Raw genomic sequence first — 20,709 nt, 5'->3', positions numbered from 1 at the left:
TAACTCTGGTTTAACCAAACGAGAACACGCAAATACATAAATGCCAACCCTGGGAACTTAACGGGGGATAATGGGTACAAGGGGGTTGGATCTTCGTTATAATCCCACCGAAGAGCGGGTGAGCCACCTGTGATTTTAAGCATCTCTGCGTCTCCGCGAAAACGCCCCAACTAACCCTGGGCAACTTTGTACTCGGTGCATTTACTCTGCTTACTCAGTGTCCGTGGATGGGCTAGTCGCCCATCCAGGGCAATGTTTTTTGGCAAAATCAATCTGCAGGAAACAAATCAATCTTATCTCCATTCCGTCTCATCCCCGCAACCCCCCCCCCCCGCCCACGCCGGCCTCCCTCTCCCTCCCCCCTACTCTTCCCCTCCCCCACCCCGGCCCCGACAAAGTTATTTAAGTGCTGGCAGAGCGCACGCACATCAGTTAGCAAAGTTTTCTCCCGCAAAGAAAGGCCACCTGTCCCGGCTACGTTTCCCACCTGTGCCAGAGCCCTCACAGCCTGGCAGAGGACGTCCCACGTTGCGTGGGACACAGGGGGTGCCGAGAGAGAGGGGGCGGGGTGGGAAGGTAGCTCCGGGGTCTTGGGCAAGGGCTGCGGAGGAACTAGGCGGCCCCAACCTCGGAGGAGTCCGTTCAGGGGCTGCAAGAGAAGGAAGGAAGGACATCCGGGCAACGGAGAGCGGAGTGGTGGCCCGTGACCATTCTCTCTACCTGCGGTCCTCCTGGCGGTCCGGGCGAGCAAACGGCCACCGCACTTCCCTTCATTCCCGACGGGATGAGACCCCCGGCTTCTCCCCGGACCGCGCGGGCCTGGGCTCCGTCCTCCTTCCTCGGCGACCGCAGCGACAGCTCTGCTCCTGGGCGGGGGCACCGCTCCCCCCGAGCCGCGGGGGCCCCCATCCCCGCCCGGGCTCCCCGCGCCACCGGCCGGGCGCGCGGGGAGGCGGAGGCCGTTCCCCTCGGGGGGGGGGGGGGGAGACTCGGCCCGGTCCCCCGCACCGCCCCGGGGCGGCCTCGCTCTCGCGCGCGCGCCGGACCCAGCAGGGGGCGCCGGCGGCGGGACGCGCCCCCCGGCTCCCCTCCGCCGCGCCCCCTGCCGGCCCCAGCGCCGCGCGCCCCGCACGACCGCGCCCCCGCGTGCCGCCCGTCCCACCGCCGCGAGCCCCGACAGCACCCCGGCGCCCCCTCCCGCCCTCCGCTCGCCCCCCACGGTCGCGCACGCGCGCGCGTCGCTGAGCAGGGTGCTCGCAGACCCCCCGCTCCCAGCCGGCTCCTCCAGGCTGCCCGCGGGGGGCGCCCTCCTGCTCCCCTCCGGCCCTCGGGCGCCCGCCTCGGGCATCCCGGGCCTGGGGCTCGCGCAACCACCCCTCTTCCCACCTGGGCTCCGGGGCCCCCGCTGCAACAGCCGGCGCATTTCCTAATTTAGGGCGTCCCCGCCGGGGGCATGGTCCCTTGCAGGAGGCTCGAGAGCCTTGCCTGCCACCCCTGGGGCTCCGGAAGCGGCGCCCTCTCCTCGTCGACACTCCTGCAAAGCAAGGGCCGGCCCCCGCCGCGAGGAGGCACCCCGCGGGATGGGCGGAAGCCTGGTGCCGGCAGAAATGCCGCCGCGCACCGCCAGCTCCCTGCGTAGGGCTCCTTCGCAGCGAGCGCTGATCACGACTTTTACGAAGCCGCTTTTACTCTGGTTTTCCCAGGCCTGGAGAGGTGCGCCCCACTGTGTTTCCATGGCCTCCAGGTATCCTGTGAGTGCTGATGTACCTCAATCGTGGATTTTCTGGTTGCGTCCACACAGTTGCGCCCCTTTGTCTACACAGGAGGGTGAACTTGGTTTTAGCATTTTTGTGTCTGGAGAATGGTTTGGGTATCTGAACACGTTTGGTGCATGTGCTCGGGAGGTAAATTCTCTCCTTCCTGCAAGGATCATTTTGGTGTGTTTTCTGATTTATTACTGTTTATTTATTTAGAGAGAGAGCGTGAGCAGCAGAGGGGTGGAGGGAGAAGGAAAGAGAAGCCCGAGCGGGCTCCTTGCCCAACGCGGAGCCCTTAGCCAGGCTGGATCTCAGGAGTGGGAGATTAGGACCTGAGCCGAAATCGAGAGTCAGGTTTAACCAATTGAGCCACCCCGTTTGCCCCTAGTTTCTGATTTTCTTAAATGGAGTTATGCTACCGTATTGGGAACCAGATGGAAACATAAAGATCCTGGAGAATTTAAACATGTGTTTCATGTAAGAAAACGAGTAGTCCCAAGGCGGAAATGTTTCTAATGCTCAGATTACATGAAAGCAAACTTTTTCAAAAGTACAAATGGAGGGGGTAAGTCAGTGTCCAATAAGAGAAGCCCAATGAAAGGTTTCATATCACCTCATAGGTGATAGTGACAACCATTTCTTTCAAAAACTTCACTCTCACAAGGATAATATAAGATTGATACAGGTTGCGCTATATTATTAAGGACATGCGAATCATTTTCTATCTGTTTTGCAGGCAGCATAGTGAAAAGAATTGCGAACCGTTGCTCTAAAAATGTCCTTACTATCCAGCAAAGGTTGCAGGGTGTACGTTTGTGTCAAAGAATTCAAAAGTTATTAATTCATTTTCACTGCCGAAACTAATACGATCTCAGAGTCAGGACTTCTTTTCTGTTGCCTTAGAAAGAAGTAACTGGCAACAGTTTGATGCTGTGGAGGGTGAGAACACAGAGGATTCAGAGCACTTGCCATAATTGTCCTGGCAGGAAAGCTAAATACAGCCAAAGCAGTGTATGGAAAAACCCCAGTCGTGTGTACAAGGGCATGACAGCTCCAGTTTGAGCACCCTATCAGTAAAAAATATTTTGAGCGACCCGGTACATGTATATTTATTTGTAAATTATATGCATTTGTGAAGACACAGTATGTTACATGCCTGAAGTTAACATACTACATTGGAAAACAAATAGAAACTTAAAAAGGAAAGATAAAGGTACACAGGGGAAAAGTATCGGAATAAATGAGGATCTCTGCACACGGGCTCCCCAGTGGAACAACCATAGTGGTGCAAAGTTTTAAAAACAATCATTTGAAGTGTCTGGAAATTGTCCCAAGGGCATACAGGCAATGAAGGAACATTTGTTCATGAAAATCTACTAAATCTTGGTAAGAAGAGCAAGAATCTGGGCATCTGGTCAATGCCATGGAAACTCTGCTCTGGAGGAATGTGGACGGAGAAGATGGCCTCTCTCCCCAGTTCCTGGTCTAGGATATCGGCTTCTCCTTGGGAGGGGCAGGCCTCCACCCTTCTCAGCCCCGGTCCCCAAGCTGTGTGCAGACGTGGCTGAGGGGTGTGGGGCTTTCCACCTATCCAGCCACCACTGGGGGCGGGGGGATGGTGGGAGGTGTGGAAGCTCTACGCCAGGTATAGCGGGGTAAGAATATTGGGCTTCTACTAATGACCCCACCATAGCTTACTCATAGGGTGGAGGTTCCGCCTTGGGAGAGGAAAACTGAAAATAAATAGCAAGGGCTACAGACCCCAATCAGTGCCCTGCCCATAGAGCACAAGGGTCACTGTGAAGGAAAAGGCTGCTGCCTGCCTCCAGCTCTGGGGCAGCAGGGCAGAGGTTCTGGGCAGTGGGAAACACAGGCTGTAACATGGCCCCACAGCTCTCCCTGAGAAGAAGGATTTTATTTCGAAGAGGGTGTGGGGAAGCTCATACCTAAGGACACAGTGGAGATCTTGGTAATGAGCAATTAACAGGACGTTGGAAGCTCCGTGATAGCAAAAAGCTAAATGGTGGACCAGCTAGGAATTTAAGAGAGAAACCCAGGGAAAAAGAAAAAAGCTCCCCCTCACTGCCCCACCACCAGGGTGGAGGAAACCTCAGAGACTGGCCTCAAAGATTACTCCTGCAAAGGGACTGGACTGTAATTGGATCCAACTGAGGAACAGTTTATGCCTAGGTGTTGTTGAAAATAACAGGGAAATCAGCCAGCAATTAGTGGAGGCTAAGAACTGAGTGTGATACGCACAGAGGCAAACCAACCAGAAGCTCAACAGGGACTTTGGGGACAGGAGTCTCAGAGGCTAAACAGACCAAGAAAGAAAAGAGGAAAGACTCAAATTCTTCAAGCCAGGAGTGAAAGAGGGACCATCAATATCAACCTTAGAGAAAAGGATTTTCAAGGAATACTGCGAACAACCCTGTACTGACAAATTATGTAATTTACATGATATATGCAAACAAATGCAAAAGAAGGAAACGTGTTCCCTTCCTTCAACCACGCACAAAAGTTAACTTAAAATGGGTCACAGGCCTCGTGCAGGAGCTTAAAGAAAAGACTCCTAGAAGAAAATATCAGAGTCAATCCTTGTAACCGTGGGTGGGGCGGTCATAAGCAACAAATGAAAAAACCGGACAAATGTGGCTTCACCAAAATTAACAAGGTTTTGCCATCAAGAAAGTGAAAAAACAACACACTGAGTGGGAGAAAATATTTGCAAATCACGTATCTAACAAGAGACTTATAACCAGAGTATGTAGAGAGAACTTTAACAACTCCGCAATGAGAAGACCACTCTGTTAAAAACAGGCAAAGGATCTGGATAGTTATTTCTCCAAAGAAAATACACAAATAACCAGTAATTGCATGAAAAGATACTCAAAACTATTAGCCACTAAGGAAATACAAACCAAAATCACAATGAGATACCACTCCACACCCTCTAGAAAGGCTATAATAAAAGGAAAAAGTAGGGGTGCCTGGGTGGCTCAGTTAAGTGTCCGACTTCAGCTCAGGTCATGATCTCCCAGTTTGTGAGTTCAAGCCCTGTGCCGGGCTCTGTGCAGACAGCTCGGAGCCTGGAGCCTGCTTCAGATTCTGTGTCTCCCTCTGTCTCTGCTCTCCCTTGTTCATGCTCTGTCCCTGTCTCAAAAATGAATAAATACTAAAAAGATAGGAAGACAAATAATAGCAAATTGTTGACAAGGATGTGGGGCAACACTTCTTTTAGTATGCCAAGAGACATAAAAATGTGTTTTCACACAAAACTTGTATGCACATGTTTATGGCAGCATTATTCAGAATAATCTAGAAACAACAGAAATGCTCATCAACTAATGGATGAATTAAAAAAATGTACACCCATACAACGGGATTCAGCTGTAAACAGTAATGAAGGACTGTTACATACTGCCATATGGATGAACCTTGAAAACATGCAGGGTGTCACAAAACTGGTCACAAAACATCCACATTATGTTATTTGACTTACGGAAAATGTCTGGAAGAGACACTGAGGGGGTGATCACCGCACGCCTCTGTGGATATGCTCAAAATCTCTTAATTATATACCATAAGTGGATAAATGCTTATGGTCTGCTAATGATATCTGAATAAAGGTACTAAACAAAGTGCTTATAAATAATAATAGTCACGTGCCCCCAACCCCCAACTCCAGGGAAGCTAGGCAAAGTTGGAAGAGAGAGAGTCCCAAGTAGCCGTTGTTTCTGCTTTGAAGTTTTCTTCTTTGGTGATTAAAACTAACTGGGAATAAGTTCTCGGGTCGCTTCTATAAAACCCATCCCTTCTCTGACATATTTACTTCTGTGATGACATCCTGGGTTCTTTTTTAATTTTTTGGACTGTATTTTCAAAAGAGGCTCGATAAGTCAGGGTTCTTTCTGTGACTGTTTAGGTTAAATTGGTACAGTGTATGTGTCAGAATTATCAGTTGTGATTTCACAATTCAGAGGGACACCATGATGTGGTAAAAGAACGCTGAACTTTGTGCTAGGGGCCCTAGTTAATTTAAATTCATTTCCTACATCCAGCAATCCTTTCTGTGGCGAGAGCTCTCTCTACGGACCCAAAGCTTTTCAATGTATTGTATTTTGAGAAGGAGAGAGAGAAAGAGCACAGGAGCAGGGAAGAGGGGCAGAGGGAAGGGGGTTAGAGAGGGGGGGGGAGAGAATCTTAAATAGGTTCCATGCTCAGTGAGGAATCCAATGCGGGGCTCAATCCCATGACCCTGGGATCATGACCGGAGCTGAAATCAACAGTCAGCCGCTCAACTGACTGAGCCACCCAGGTGTCCCCTAAAATTTATTTTTAAAATTAATCTTTAAAAGTGCCGTTGTCTATTTTATTTTAAATGTTCAATTTTCTGTATTAGTGACTGTGTCACAAGAAAGGCTAGAGTTTTGAATGTGCCTGTGTTTCTTACCCGTAGGCAATGTGTACTCCCTAAAATCACGGTAGTTCTAAAAGCTGATGATTCGGAACATCAGTAACCCTAGGAGTGTGTAACTGAAGTCTCACGTGATCTCAAGAGCCTGTCTGGGTCCAGAAATCCAGGCGCTCTGATCTCTTTCTACTGGTCACTAGAGGAACTTGGTTAAATGACTTAAAGTCTTATATCTCCACTTCCTAGTCTACACAGCATAGGGTAAAAATTAGAACTTAATTCATAGGCATGTGGTAAGAAATAAATGAGTTAAGGTTTGTAAAATTAACAGAGCCCAATTGCTAGGATCCAATAAGTTATTTTTTAGTTGGACTTCCCCCCCCCCCGCCCCCCGCCAAGGCTAATATGGGCCGCTTTTCACTGGCTGTTCCAACAAGAAGTTAATATAAGGAAGATACTTCTAAATGTCCCAACTAGCTGACGTTTGTTGGAAAGTGCTTCCCATATATATGTTCGTATATACATAATATTTAAATACCACGTTCATACTCACATAATGTGGCACTTAAAATATACATGTGGTGTGGTGTACTTTTAATAGAGTAGTGGATCTTTGCAAATATTCCAAAGAGGCTTGTGAGAAAAAATGATTAGACATGTATAATGCTGTGGGACTCTGCTCGTGTAAGGCCAGAGTCTGGACAGAAAAATGTCAATTTAAACAATATAGGACTACATAGGAGGTTGTATTTTTTTTTTTCTTTTGCCGAAAAGAACGAGTAAAACACTTTTGGTTCTATTTCTGTCTAATATTTCGTTAAGAAGGTTATTTTAATATCCAACCGTGTTCAATGAATTATTCCAAAATAAAATATATTCCTTTAACCTAATATTGGACTTTATTAGAAAAATTAATGTTTTCCCTTGGTTTTTTTTCCTCACTTATTCACGCAGTGTCAAGAATTTTCTCAAGGCAAGAAAAGATAATGAAACTATTCAAAAGGGACTTTATGGGCCTTTGTGCCCCAGGAGAATCACTCCAGGGCCTTATAACTAAGCGATTCAAAGTTGGGGAGTTGGCCTCCACTTCTTGAAGGGGTCCCCATCGATATTCTGCAGCCCCAAGGGCCAGAGGCTGAGGGAGAGTCAGCGACAAGTCCCTTGACGTGGGTAACTACGAGCTGGGGAAAACGGGGTGGACGCATCACAGTGCCTGCCGGTGACAGACTGCTTTATGGGCACAAGGGGGACCTCTCTTTACAGGTGTCCAAGAAATAACTGTTGATGCGTGGCAGATGGAAAGGGGGCTTAAGCACCGTTACCTGTTGTAACGAATTCATATTTGGGCTGTAGAGTCTTTGATCCGAGTGTTCACCACTCATGTTCCTGATTGAAATTTGTGTGTATTTGTCGAAGACTCAAGAGCAGAAGGTGAAGGTCCTCTTGAGTGGACTTGTTTGTTTCCATGCGATTTCTTCGGATACTTGGTATAGGTGTGGTTTGAAAAGGTGGTTGGTGGCGTAAGGGGAACCCGGAAATATTAGCGGTGGGATTTAATGGCGTGGTTATTTTTTTGTAAGGCAGTGACTTACAAGGTACTTTTCTCTAGTGTTGTGTATCGGTCATTGTTACTACTCATGCTACTACTGCTCTGTGTCACAGGTTTTCTCGTCCTAGGATCCAGGTTAAAGGAGGGGCCTTTATTGGAGGCAAGCTGTCCCTAAGGGAAAAATCCAGAGAGCTGATGGAAACACACCATGTACCAGAAAGCTTCTCTTTCCGCCCGACACGTGTCAGCCCAAGGACATTCGTATCCCAAAGGAAGTCACCAGCCCGATCCGAATACCAACCGAGCCTCATCGCAAATGCGTATCCCTCTCAAGACACTGGAGGCCACTTGGTCACAGGTAGATGTGTATAATCCTGTAACTTGTTTAGAATCTAAAAGAAAGGGAAGACAAGTAGCTTGGAACAGTAATGCAATCTACCACACAGATGTGGTATTGAGGGAGTAAAATTTAATGGTGCCACATTTTATTCTTGGGTTTTCATTTTCTGTCTTAAAAACTCAGCCAAGTTTTGGGGCGCCTGGGTGGCTCAGTCAGTTAAGCGTCCGACTTCGGCTCAGGTCATGATCTCACAGTTCGTGAGTTCGAGCCCCGCGTCGGGCTCTGGGCTGATGGCTCGGAGCCTGGAGCCTGTTTCAGATTCTGTGTCTCCCTCTCTCTCTACCCCTCCCCCGTTCATGCTCTGTCTCTCTCTGTCTCAAAGATAAATAAACGTTAAAAAAAAAAACTCAGCCAAGTTTTACATAATTTCAAACTAAAAAGACATATGGTTTGTGATTTCATTAAATGATTTCGCGTGGAATGACACTTCGATTACATTTATGACCGTTACACTTTCTTTCCTTTGCTAGGGCACTGGGGTTTTAGGCTGGGGCGTACTTCCCTAAGTCTGTGGGTCACTTGGTACTGACTCAGGAACACAACTCCCTAATTGATTTCATGGCTCTCTACGTGTGTATTTTGCAGGACTTTCTTGTTCAATCTACATATTATAAATCATGATTCACAGGGACAGAAGTCTCTTTCAAGTCCAATACTATTTCTGCAGTATTTTATTGGTGCAAAAATATATTACACAATAAATAAGAGTACTTTTAAAGACTATTCCTGTACCCATCAAAGATGATAGCTGTTCCAGACGATCTTTGCATACTCTTAATTTTTATAAACTTGAGTTATTTCAGAATATTTCTTTTTATTATCATTAAGGAAATCAATGAACAACGCAGGGGAATTTTGTTTCTGAGTTCCAATAGGGCCATCGTTAACAACAAGTGTTCTGGTGTGCCTGGGTAGCTCAGTCGGTTAAGCGTCCGACTTCAGCTCGGGTCACGATCTCGCGGTCCGTGAGTTTGAGCCCCGCGTCAGGCTCTGGGCTGATGGCTCAGAGCCTGGAGCCTGCTTCCGATTCTGTGTCTCCCTCTTTCTCTGCCCCTCCCCCGTTCATGCTCTGTCTCTCTCTGTCTCAAAAATAAATAAACGTTAAACAAAATAATAACAAGTGTTCCGTGCAACGACCACACAGTCACTTATTTTTTTCTTTTGTTCAATTCAGTTATTTTGCGTGGTGAACATTTCCAATTTCTCCTTGAAGTTCATTCCTCAACCATAGTAACATTTGGTTTTGTAGAAGATTTTCATTTTAGAGTTCTCACATCTAATTTTTCATTCTAATCTCATAATGTCTATGAGAGATGGTCTGTTAAATGATTTGCTATATAGTGATAGACTTTGAAGTTTCAGTAAAATGAACGTACCTTTCTTTAGATCTCTTCTCTTTTCTTTCACTTTATTGAAATCATTTTGATTACCTAATAATGAAAGTTGATGACCCAGATTTTTTCCAGTGCGTAAACATATTGGGAGCAGTCAGACATATTCGGAAACAGAATGGACTCTTTATGCCCCAACATCATTTGTGTATTATTCTTTCAGTATATTAAGTGTGCCTCAGTGTCTAAAAGTAATCATTGCAGCCTGAAAAAATATGTTATTCCTGAAAACTTATCCAATAGAATAATATACCTTTAGTCCTCTTCCTGTTAGCTTTCTACATTTCTTATCCTTTATTTACTGTATATTTTCATTGAATTTTTACAGGAGAAAACCAAACTCCAAATTTAGAATAGTTAAAATTATGGACATCATCTTGTACCACTGTTTAATTTCACTAAATCTTTTTTTTTTAATTTTTTTTAACGTTTTATTTATTTTTGAGACAGGGAGAGACAGAGCATGAACAGGGGAGGGTCAGAGAGAGGGAGACACAGAATCTGAAACAGGCTCCGGGTTCTGAGGTGTCAGCACAGAGCCCGACGCGGGGCTCGAACTCACAGACCGCGAGATCGTGACCCGAGCCGAAGTCGGCCGCTTAACCAACTGAGCCACCCAGGCGCCCCTAATTTCACTAAATCTTAATGTAATCAAATTTAATATGATTTACAAACTGTAACAAAGTAATTTCTAGAAGCATAGTAATGTTAGACACTATATGTCGTGCCCACTCCTTCTCAACTCTCTCCTTTCCTTCTTCCCCTTTTTGGATTAACAGACATTTTTATTTCAACTTTCCTTTTCTCCCCCTGTCCTGTTCTTTTCTGTTTTGTGTTACTTTATTATTTTCTTCACTTCCTTTTTCTTGCCATCAACTTTTCATCTTCTGTCCACCGTCTGTTTCTTTTCCACTTATTCGTCTCATTTCATTTCAGATTTTCTTTATTTGATGCTTTCACTTCTAAAATTATCTTCTCTTTTTTCTCGTTCCTTAATTATTCACTATTATACCACAAAGCGATTCATTAAAATCTCTTTTGTGTCACCTCGCATGAGGGATTATTTGAAAATTAACGGGTCTCTATTATGCCTCTCTGATAAAAATAAGATTTAACAGACCAAAAGAGAGCCTAAAGTCTTTGAAAGGTGACAAGTCCAAGTATTACCAGCACTTAAGTAAAAAAAAAGAAAAAAAAATCTATGTAAGACCGAGTAAGAGAAAAATTCTTCTCCTAACATGCAAGTAAAAGAAACAAATGGTAATTAGGGGAGAAAAGACAAACTACCTGGGTGATAGATTGTGAAGATACAATTAGTACATAATGGGAGTTAAGAGAGAGAAGAAAAATGGACCTAATGCAAGAGGAGACGCGGCAGTGGGGGAAAAAAATGAGAAAATTTCTCTTAAGATGAAGAAAGATATGGATATTTACTTAAAATTTCACCATGTTCAAGCAGAATGAAAGAGATCGTAATTTAAAAACTGGAATAGCAAAAACAAGCTTCCGATTATAAACTAAGTAAGCCACATGGGTGTGAAGTACAAGATAGAGAATACAGTCAATAATATTGTAATAATGCCGGATGGCAACAGATGGTAACTACGTTTATTGTAGTGAGCATTTCATAATGTATATAAATGCCAAATCAATGTGTTGTGCACCTGAAACTAATATAATACTGTATGTCAACTATACTTCAATAAAAAAGAGAATTTACTGGGGTTCCTGGGTGGCTCAGTTGGTTGGGCGTCAGACTCATGATCTCACTGTTTATGGGATCAAGTCCAACGGGGGGCAGAGAGAGAGAATCCCAAGCAGGCTCCCGGCTGTCAGCATGAAACCCACCGGGATTCGATCTCATGACTGTGAGATAATGACCTGTTCAGAAATCAAGACTCAAATGCTTAATGGACCGAGCCACCCAAGAGCCCCATAAAAAAAAAAAAATTACTGACAATATCTAGAAAGAAAAAATAAATGGTTAGTAAGGAGATGGAATCAGCTTTACTTTAGAATTTTTGTGTTAATATTAAATATTGGAAGATGATGAACACATTTTCAGTTTATGACTTAGTAGGATTTGACTTTGGCCAATACAACATTTATGCCAAACAGCAAAAGGGATATTTTCAAATGCGTGAAGACTCCCAAACTATACCACCATGTATTATCTCTAGAAATATTATTGAATATTTAAGAAACCTATTATACATTGAGAGCGAGTAGTGAAAGGAATAAAAATATGATAAGGTTCTGTTTCTTATGGGAGAGCCTACAAAGACTAGCTTGGTCCTTATGTTGACAGAAGAATGTAAGCTTTAAATAGTTTATAATGACAGAGTCATAGAATAAAGTTAGCTGTATAACTTCAAAATCCTAAATTGCCCAAAGTAATTTAGTCTTGGCTGTTTGAAGGACAAAATGAAGGAAATAAAGGATCAAAGAAAACATTAGACGTGTTTTGAATTTTAGAAGAGAAAGAAAATTTAAGAGAACCACACAAAGTATAATGATGATACGATGGACCCTGGATTTGCAAACTCACATTTTTTTCCCATCCTCTTCTCTCATAGAGACGCAGGGAAGCTGCAAACTGAGCTGGAGCTGGTGTCTCAATGTGAGTAGGTTGCTCTAATCACATGTGGGCAGACATCCATGGAATCCGTGGTGTGGGGCCGAGTCAGCCACTTGAGGAAGGAATCCGGACTCAGGCTGCTTGCTTTGTCGTCGTGGATCATGACGGGGGATCTGAGTAATGGTGAAGTGATGCGTGATGGTATTCCATGATACTCACATGCTTTTGAATGCTCGTGGATCCTAAAAGGGGGGGGATTTCTTTTCTTGGGGAAATTTGGAATGACCGGATCGTATGGTATTTCTTGTCTTTGGATCATATGGCATTTCTATTTTTAATTTTTTGAGGAAACTCTATACCGTTTTCCACAGGAGTTGCACCAGTCTACATCCCCATCAACAGTGCGCCAGGATTTCGCTTTCTCCAAGGCCTCACCAACATTTACTATTTCTTGGCTTGTTCATTTCAGCCATCCTAACAGGTGTACAGTGACAGCCCATTGCCGTTTTGATTTGCGTTTCCCTGATGATTAGTGATGTTGAGCATCTTTTCGTGTGTCTGTCGGTCTTTGGAAGAATGTTCAGTTCCACTGCCCATTTTTTAAGCAGATTGATTTCTTTTTTGTTTTTTGGTGTTGTGTTTTTAAAGCTCTTTATATATTTTGGATCTTAACCCCTTACTGGATAGATCATTTGCCAATATCTTCTCCCCTTCAGTAGGTTGCTATTTTGCTTTGTTGATGGTTTCCTTTGCTGTGCAAAAGCTCCTTATGTTGATGCAATTCCAATAGTTGAGTTTTTGCTTTTGTTTCCCTTGCCTCAGGAGATGTATCTGGAAACAGTTACTATGGCCAATGTCAGAGTAATTGCTGCCTGTGCTGTCTCCTAGGAGTTTTATGGATTTAGGTCTCACATTTAGGTCTTTAATGTAATTTGAGTTTATTTTTGTACTGAGCCATAAGGTGAAATTTGATAATGTACCCAAATGTTCACAGGCAGCTAAAAGGTAATGATAAGGATACTGTTTACAATGGTCAATACACCTGGGATGATACTAGAAATTAGGAGTAAAAGGAAAGCAGAGATATCCAGTTAAATAATTTTCAACCAAAGGGGCAGTACTGTTGCTTTCTTGGGGGAGTATCTGGAAATAAGTGGGGACGTTTGGGTTGTTAGGCAGCCTGGAGCGCTGGTGGCATTTAGGGTCCTTGTGCAATTAATATCCTGAAGTATGTAGACGATTCTTCTGAATGAAGACTTGTCTTTTTCTGAGTGCCAGTGGTGCCTCACTGAGAAATACTGTCCTATGAACTTGGGATTTTTAAAGAATGAAGCTGATAATGGAAATTAAATTAAATTAAATTAAATTAAATTAAATTAAATTGTAAGCTATTCGTATAACAGTAAAGGACACAAATAGGCAATACATACACAGAGAAACATAAATGGTCAACAGCTGTAAGGAAAAGATTCCATCATTTAATAAATAACAAAGTGATGATAAAAACAAGATATCTATTCTTCAGATTGGCAAATATTTAAAAAAAAACATATAGCATTCAACGTTATAAAGGTTTTTGATAAATGACAATCTCATAAACTGCTAATGAGAGTTTTCTTTTGGCACAAGATTTTTGGAAGACAAATTAAACTATCCATCAAAAACTTTTAAGCACTATAGGCTCATTTGGAACAATGATTCTGCTACTACAAATTTTTCTTAAAATAACATTTAGACAGTGTTGCACAGATGAACTTCGAGATTGTCATAATGTTGTGAGTTGTAGTGAAAATTAGTAAAGGACTGTAATTTCTAATCAATAAGGCATTGGTTAAGTGAATTATTATATAACTGTTCAGTGGAACATGAGTCAGTCATTAAAACTATGAGGTCAGTTTATGTTGACTTAAAAATGTGTCCATGATGTATTGTTGATAAAAAAGACAAAGGGGTACCAGGGTGGCTCAGTTGGTTAAGCATCCAACTCTTGGTTTTGGCTCAGGACATGATCCCAAGGTTCGTGAGTTTGAGCCTTGCATTGGGCTCTGTGCTGCCAGTGACGAATCTGCTTGGGATTCTCTCTCTCTCTCTCTGCCCCTCCCTTGCTTTTCTCTCTCTCTTCCTCTCTCTCTCTCTCTCAATAAATAAATAAACTTAAAAAAAAAGACAAATATTAAGCAGTCTTGTAGAGTAATAACTTTTATCTAAAAAATAGGTATGCCTCTCTCAGTGAGTGCAAAAGTTGGAAGTTTGAAGAATATGCGACTAAATATTACCTTGGGTGTGTGAAGTCAAGCATTTCTCTTTTTTAGTCTTTGCTTTGCTTCCTGAATGTTAAATAAGGGGATAGGTTTCCAGTACTTTTGAAAAAGCAAATTACTAGTTAACAACTTCCTACTATTAAACCATTGCGTGAGATATAATTTGAATTTTTGGAATTCGATCTATACATTATTGGGAAATGAATCACTCTACTACATATTTTTAAACAATGTAAAACTTAAAAATGCAACTAAATTCAATGAAATTCACCAGACATAACATGAAGCACCAATATAATGTTAGCAGATAACATTAGCATCAATATAATGTTAGAAGATATCCATCCCTCGAAGATGGGTATGTGAAGCAATTATATTCATATAAATAATTGAACAAAATTGAATAGTAATTGAAACAAAAGCTAAAATGACTCTCAGAAAGATATCATTAAAATTAAGATACTAATTCTATCTGTTCATGTATAAAAGGTTGCCTGCTTTTCTACCATTCAGGTGAGAAGATCATAACCTACTAATTATCTAACTATATATTTTTATATTTACATATGTGGGTGTATAGATATACATGTGATTTTGATTCCATTATTCTTAGAATATATTTTCATATATAATACCTACTAGCATATTTACTTTTTAAATCATTAAAATAAGTTAATCTTATAACGCATTTGGAAAATACAGACATAGAAACAAATTTCAATATCCACTAACCTAATACAACCACTGTTAGCATTTTCAGAGTTTCATTCTAGTCAGTTCATCTGCATAGACTTCTCCAGAGTACTAATGTTAGTGTGCCTGTCTATTATTATGAAACCGATTTTCCAACCATTCAAGATAATTTAAAACAAAGAAATGTCTTTCCTTTTCCCACACTGATTAACACTGTATTATGTCAAGGTGTGAGTACCCTTCACCTTGGTATCCTGTGCCACCATTCATCCCAGAAAGCAATTCTACCAGAGCCTTGGATCAGCCAGGAAAAAAAGAAATGCATTGGCAGGGTTTAGGCGATAATTCCACCCTTCATTTCCATTGAAATTTCCATAACTATCAAGATCATAATTACAGGTAATTTCATCAGTAGCATGTCTTAACAATGCAAAGAGAAAACAATTGCTGAAGTGCCCACTACTGTCTGCATATGGGGTGGTGTGTGTTTCGTAGTCCATCATTGAGCTGACAATGAGCTTGACCTTACTCCCTCAACTTGGGATTCCCTGGGTAATTGTCACTGTGAGTAGGAACCGTGTTCATCTATGATGGAAGAAGAGCTACCACGTGAACCCATGTAAGAAATAATTGGTGGTCAGCCAGGTCATGAACAACTGGCCAAATACCGTGTTTTGTTTCCGTGGGTCCCTTAGAGCAACAGCAAGGTGATAAGGCCTTGTCAATACACATTCTCCGCTGTGTGAGTTTTGGTCAAGGCTCGGTTTGTTGTGGTCATGGCTGACTGGGGGCATCTGCACTGTGGCTCAGCACACCGTCTCCTGACGGTCACTGCCCAGGTGTCAGGAGCCATGTTTGGAATAGAGGTGGCAGCACAGATGCGAGGGACTGGACATCTGGGAGAGGTGGGATGTTGCCGGAATGGCGAAACTTCATTCTGAGCTGTGCCGTGATCCTTTCAATGTGGGTTTTCTGCACTATTCAGGAAGAACTGATGGCCGCTGTCTACGTGACATTTACCTTCTAGGGTAAATAAAGTTACCTGCTTCTTGAACCAAACCTAAAGTCAGAAAGGTGGCATTTTCATCAAAGGAAAAATGGGAGACCCGGTGCCTCAGAGTCTCTGAGCAGTGTCTTTGCTCCGTTTAATGGACATTTGTAAAGTCCTTTCTCTTAACATTCTTAGTATTTTATTCGTTTATTTTCCTAGGAATAAAGGGTAAAATTGCCAAGATATGTCTATGAGTTACAGGCCCAGGGTAGAACATCCTTTAAGTGAACCAGACTCCTACAGCTTACTTTTCCAACAGTAAACTCAGCCAAAGTTCATTCTTCCTATTTTATTGTTTACTATCTCTTTCATTTTTCTATTCTGTATTGGCTGTAAGCTATGGCAAATTTTGCACATTACTGTTATTATCAAGTTATTAAATTAAATAATCATATTATCTAAGTAGACATCCAGAAATGTAACACAGTGCATTGTGAAGCTGGGGCATGGATTGATAATATTGTGGATTCTGTCTTAAAATCTCGAATAATTTGGTTTTAAAATCAAACGTCTCTTTTAAATAAAATTTTAAATCAAACTTGAACATTTTCAAGTGTAAATGAATGCAGCCATTTCCTTAAAAGGAATTTTAAATAAAACAAAATACAGAAAAGAGCACAGGGCATAAATGTAAAAACTCAGTGAGTTGTCACTTTGTGAATGTCCACATACCCAACATTCAGACCAAAAAAACAGAAATTTATCAGCACTCAAGTGAATTCATTCGTGCTCCCTCTCGGTATGGCTCCCTCCTTCTTACTCAGTGCCAACCCCTGTTTTGATTTCTAACAAGAAAAAAAGTTTAGGTTCGCCTGTCTTGGGGACTTTAAATGAAATCCTGTGATGGACAAATGATAGATAGATAGGTGGATAGATAGATAGATAGATGCTTAGAGATATAGATACAGAGATACATAGATTTGTGTTTGGCTTCCCCTGAACATTATTGTTTACGAACCTCATTTCTGTTGTATTTAGCAGCAGTTCATTTTTGTTGCTTTGAGTCACAATTGAAGAGTTAGAACACAGTTTGTTTAACCGCTGATGGACTTTTTGTCTTGTTTCCCCCTTTCGACTCCGTGAGTAGTCTGGTACACGACTTGTGGTACACTGTGCAAACGTTCCTGTTGGTTGTGTACTGAAGACTGGCATCGTTGGCCCACACAGGATAATGGCAGTTTCAGGGTGCTAGCACCAATTGTGTTATCAGCACCATGGTTACTGAGAACAAGTTAAGGTTGCTTGGCAGTTTCTTTTTTTGTGTTTTTTACCGAATATGTAAGTCAGTGTCACAATTTCAGTGTCAGGCCTATAAATCAAGGGGTAATTAGAGAAGTCTGGCTTTTTCCCCCGGTCCCCTACACTGTGTTCCTTCCCTCCCTGAAGCACCACGTTTGAGAAGTAGCTACCGTAGGGCTTCCCCTGTCTCCATATGCAGCCAGTAAGTGAGCATCATGCGTGTTAGAAATGGGTTTCTTTGATGAAAAGTGTGGCTTGTTGGTAAGCAGAATGGTTACGGAAATCGCGTTGACCAGTGAAATTCACAACGTTTTAAGATCTATAAATTGGCTAGGAACATGTTGAGCACACTTGCATAAGCACATGAGGACACTAGAATGGTGAGAGTCAAGTAGCCTAGAAGTGGAGCTTTGGATAGGGTTGCTAAGTGATCTCATGTTCAGTCACTGAGTTGGAAGATAATCCATGAGCTATATGATTAGCACAGTTCTACAAAGGGAATATTGTCACATTTGTTTTGGGTGGAACTTTGTGGAAGGTGCTGTGGGCTTGAGGTAACTTGCAGAACTGGCCATAGAACTGTTCCGTGTCTATTTTGTAACGAATGTATGTGTGACAGATTTCGATCCGAGATTTAGGTTTTAAATGAAGTCTGTAATACTTACCAGCCCTAACTATTGCTGGCGACTGATAACTTATCAAAAAGACTCTTGCTACGATCACTGCTGAGAGTGGCCTTCACTACCTTCTTGATCTGGGAAAATCCTACTTCAAGCTACCCAAAAGACATATTATGAAAGAGGACTTGTAACAAATACAACAAAGACCACTAATCAATGTTTCCAATGAAGATATCGGTAATGATGTCATAAAGATTAAATAGTAAAATATATATTCCAAATTTATATGCAGTCAATCTAACCTAATCAGAATCACGCTAAACAAACTACGTAAAGAATCGATGTTTACAAAGCCTTACCAGAAAGGTGAAGTTGCTTAGCATCACCTTATAGGTATCGGGTATTGGTTTCTGAGAATAAAAATCTAGAAATATTATAGGAGTCATTTTTAGAATGTGACTTCAGCAAGTTTCATTCCGTGAAAATGAATTGTTTTTCAGATCATTATTTCCACAGAGGTTTCAATTAAGTTCCAGCATTATCAGACTGTTTTGGTGTCTGTGACATTCTGAGATCCAGCTGTGGGGAGCCAGGGGGGAATGTGCTAGGTTTTGGTAGAGTTATTTATAGATTAGAAATTAATTTATCTCCCAGTTAATCCTCCTGACAGCTGATTGACAAGGGCAGACAAGTTAGACACCGAAGAATGGAAGAGGGCCTTCTGAACAGGAAAGCTGTAGGCGCGGGGAAGGTGCACAGGGAGGGGGAGAGACGGGAGAAAAGGCTAACAAGTGATTTTTTAAATCAACCCCAAGCACTACCTCTATTCTGGAACAATATTCTTTGGTGGTAGGAGTTGAACTGTTGAGACGTTGCACTAACATGACCGCACCAAGCCTTCAAGTTCTTTGTCAAGTTTCCCGCCCAAACTTGACTGACCCACTTGAACAGCTCCCTAGAAAATACCAATTTCCCCTTTTTGTTTTACAAAATTTTAACTTATATAATGATGCTTTTAGTTTTAAGGTTGTAATCTCTCCTTGTAAGTGTTACAGCCAATCATTTATTTATATTCTATACATTTAGCCCAGGTTTTGATTTAAGTTGATTTCCTATGGCGATTGCCATCTTAGTTTTTCATGGTTTAATTAACTGAGTAGATTTCAATATAATATGTTTTAGTCTATCATTTTTAAAAATTAACTTTCATGATGTGTTAAGAATTAAATACTGTCAAGTTGCTGCAAAATTGTTACCATTTTAATAGAACTACACAAAACAGGAAGAAATTACCGAGATTTAATGTGCTTTTTGAAAATTTTAGTTATGAGATCCATCAATGCTGACATCTTAATTTTGTTCTACTCTTCAAGTGATGCATTTATTTTTATGTAATTATGAGCTGTCAAAGGTCCCTTTCATAACAACAGATTTTATTTGCTTCACTGAACTTAATGAAATCCTTGTGCATGAGTGAATTTCACAGATATATTTAAATTCAGTACCTGAAAGTCTTGTTTCTAATGGTGTTTATTATTTCAAAACATGAAGGCTACTGAAGAAAAAACAAATAAAATCCTATGAACCACAGGTTAAAAGATATCGAAGAAGATATTTAGCAGATTTTGATGGCTTTGGTCGGTTGTATTCCTACATCGTTTCAATCTCTTGGATGGCTAATTTAATCTTAACGTTGCCAGACACGATTCTGTAACTTTCTTTGGAAATCCAGTTGTCTCCCTTTCTCTGTGGTTTTGCTTTCCACGGTTTCAGTTACCCCAGTCAAACTTGGTCCGGGAGCAGACAGTCCTCCTTCTGACTTATCATCACAAGGTCAATAGTAGTGTCACGATGCCTACGTTATTCACCTCACTTCATCTCATCGCACGGGCATTTTATCATCTCACATCGTCACAAGAAGAGTGAGTATGGTACAACAAGACATTTTGAGAAGGAGAGAGAGAGAGAGAGAGAGAGACCAGGTCCATGTTACTTTCACTACAGTATATTGTTATAATTTCTCTATTGTATTATTATTGCTATTAATCTTTTACAATCCTCAGTGTAAAAATTAAACTTCATCGTAGGCATGTACTGGAATAAACATAGTATATGTAGGGTTGGGTACTCTCCATGGTTTCAGGCATCCATTGGATGTCTTGGAGCATATCCTCATGGATAAGGGGGGACTACACGATGTGCTGTCGTCAGAAAGGGTTTCCTTAGAACTAACAGCTTTGTTTTGACGACTCCATCATTCCAAAAAAGGTATTTAGTCCATTCAATGGTTTCCCTAAATCAATCAGCCACATTAAACATTCTATGAGTTTTAGAACCATCTCCGGATTTGGAGGTTCTGAGGAAGGAAGAACTACCAGAAGCCTAGTCCTTATGCCCCCTCCCTGGCACCCCATGTACTCTTCCTCTTTTTCTCTATTTCTGCCCTCCCTCTCTCTCCCCTCCTCTTCCTTCCCACCCACTCCCCTCTCCTTCTCTTCTCTTCCCTCCTCTTTCTTAACCTACCCTTTTCCTTCCTCCCTCCCATCAGTCATCACCCTATACTGATGACCCCTGCTCAGTTGATGAGATTTGTTTTGGCCACTCATGGTTAGGATATCACTTTTGATTGTTTTGGTCATCTTCCATTTCTAAATATATGCTATAATTATTAAGCCTATAGTTTTTTTTAAGTTTATATACTTATTTTGAGGAGGTCAGAGAGAGAGAGAGAGAGAGAGAGAGAGAGAGAGAGAGAA

General features: G+C 42.0%; 1 protein-coding gene across 5 annotated transcripts in view; it reads right to left on the bottom strand.

The window, feature by feature from the left end:
- SGCG (sarcoglycan gamma) overlaps positions 1-961 on the bottom strand; it is a 131,929-nt gene extending 130,968 nt beyond the window's left edge. Inside the window, exon 1 of one of the 5 annotated variants that reach the window (XM_045040827.1) lies at positions 721-961. In XM_045040827.1, coding sequence (XP_044896762.1) covers positions 721-909 — 189 coding nt within the window. In that variant the 5' untranslated portion in view covers positions 910-961. The remainder of the gene's footprint in view (positions 1-720) is intronic. The other 4 variants (XM_045040864.1, XM_045040907.1, XM_023249897.2 and 1 more) reach the window with 4 other exon arrangements.
- Between the last annotated feature and the right edge of the window lie 19,748 nt (positions 962-20,709).

Source organism: Felis catus, chromosome A1 (assembly GCF_018350175.1).
Source record: "Felis catus isolate Fca126 chromosome A1, F.catus_Fca126_mat1.0, whole genome shotgun sequence".
NCBI lineage: Eukaryota > Metazoa > Chordata > Mammalia > Carnivora > Felidae > Felis > Felis catus.
Note: the sequence above shows the minus strand (reverse complement) of the source record. Positions and strands in the feature narration are given on the sequence as shown.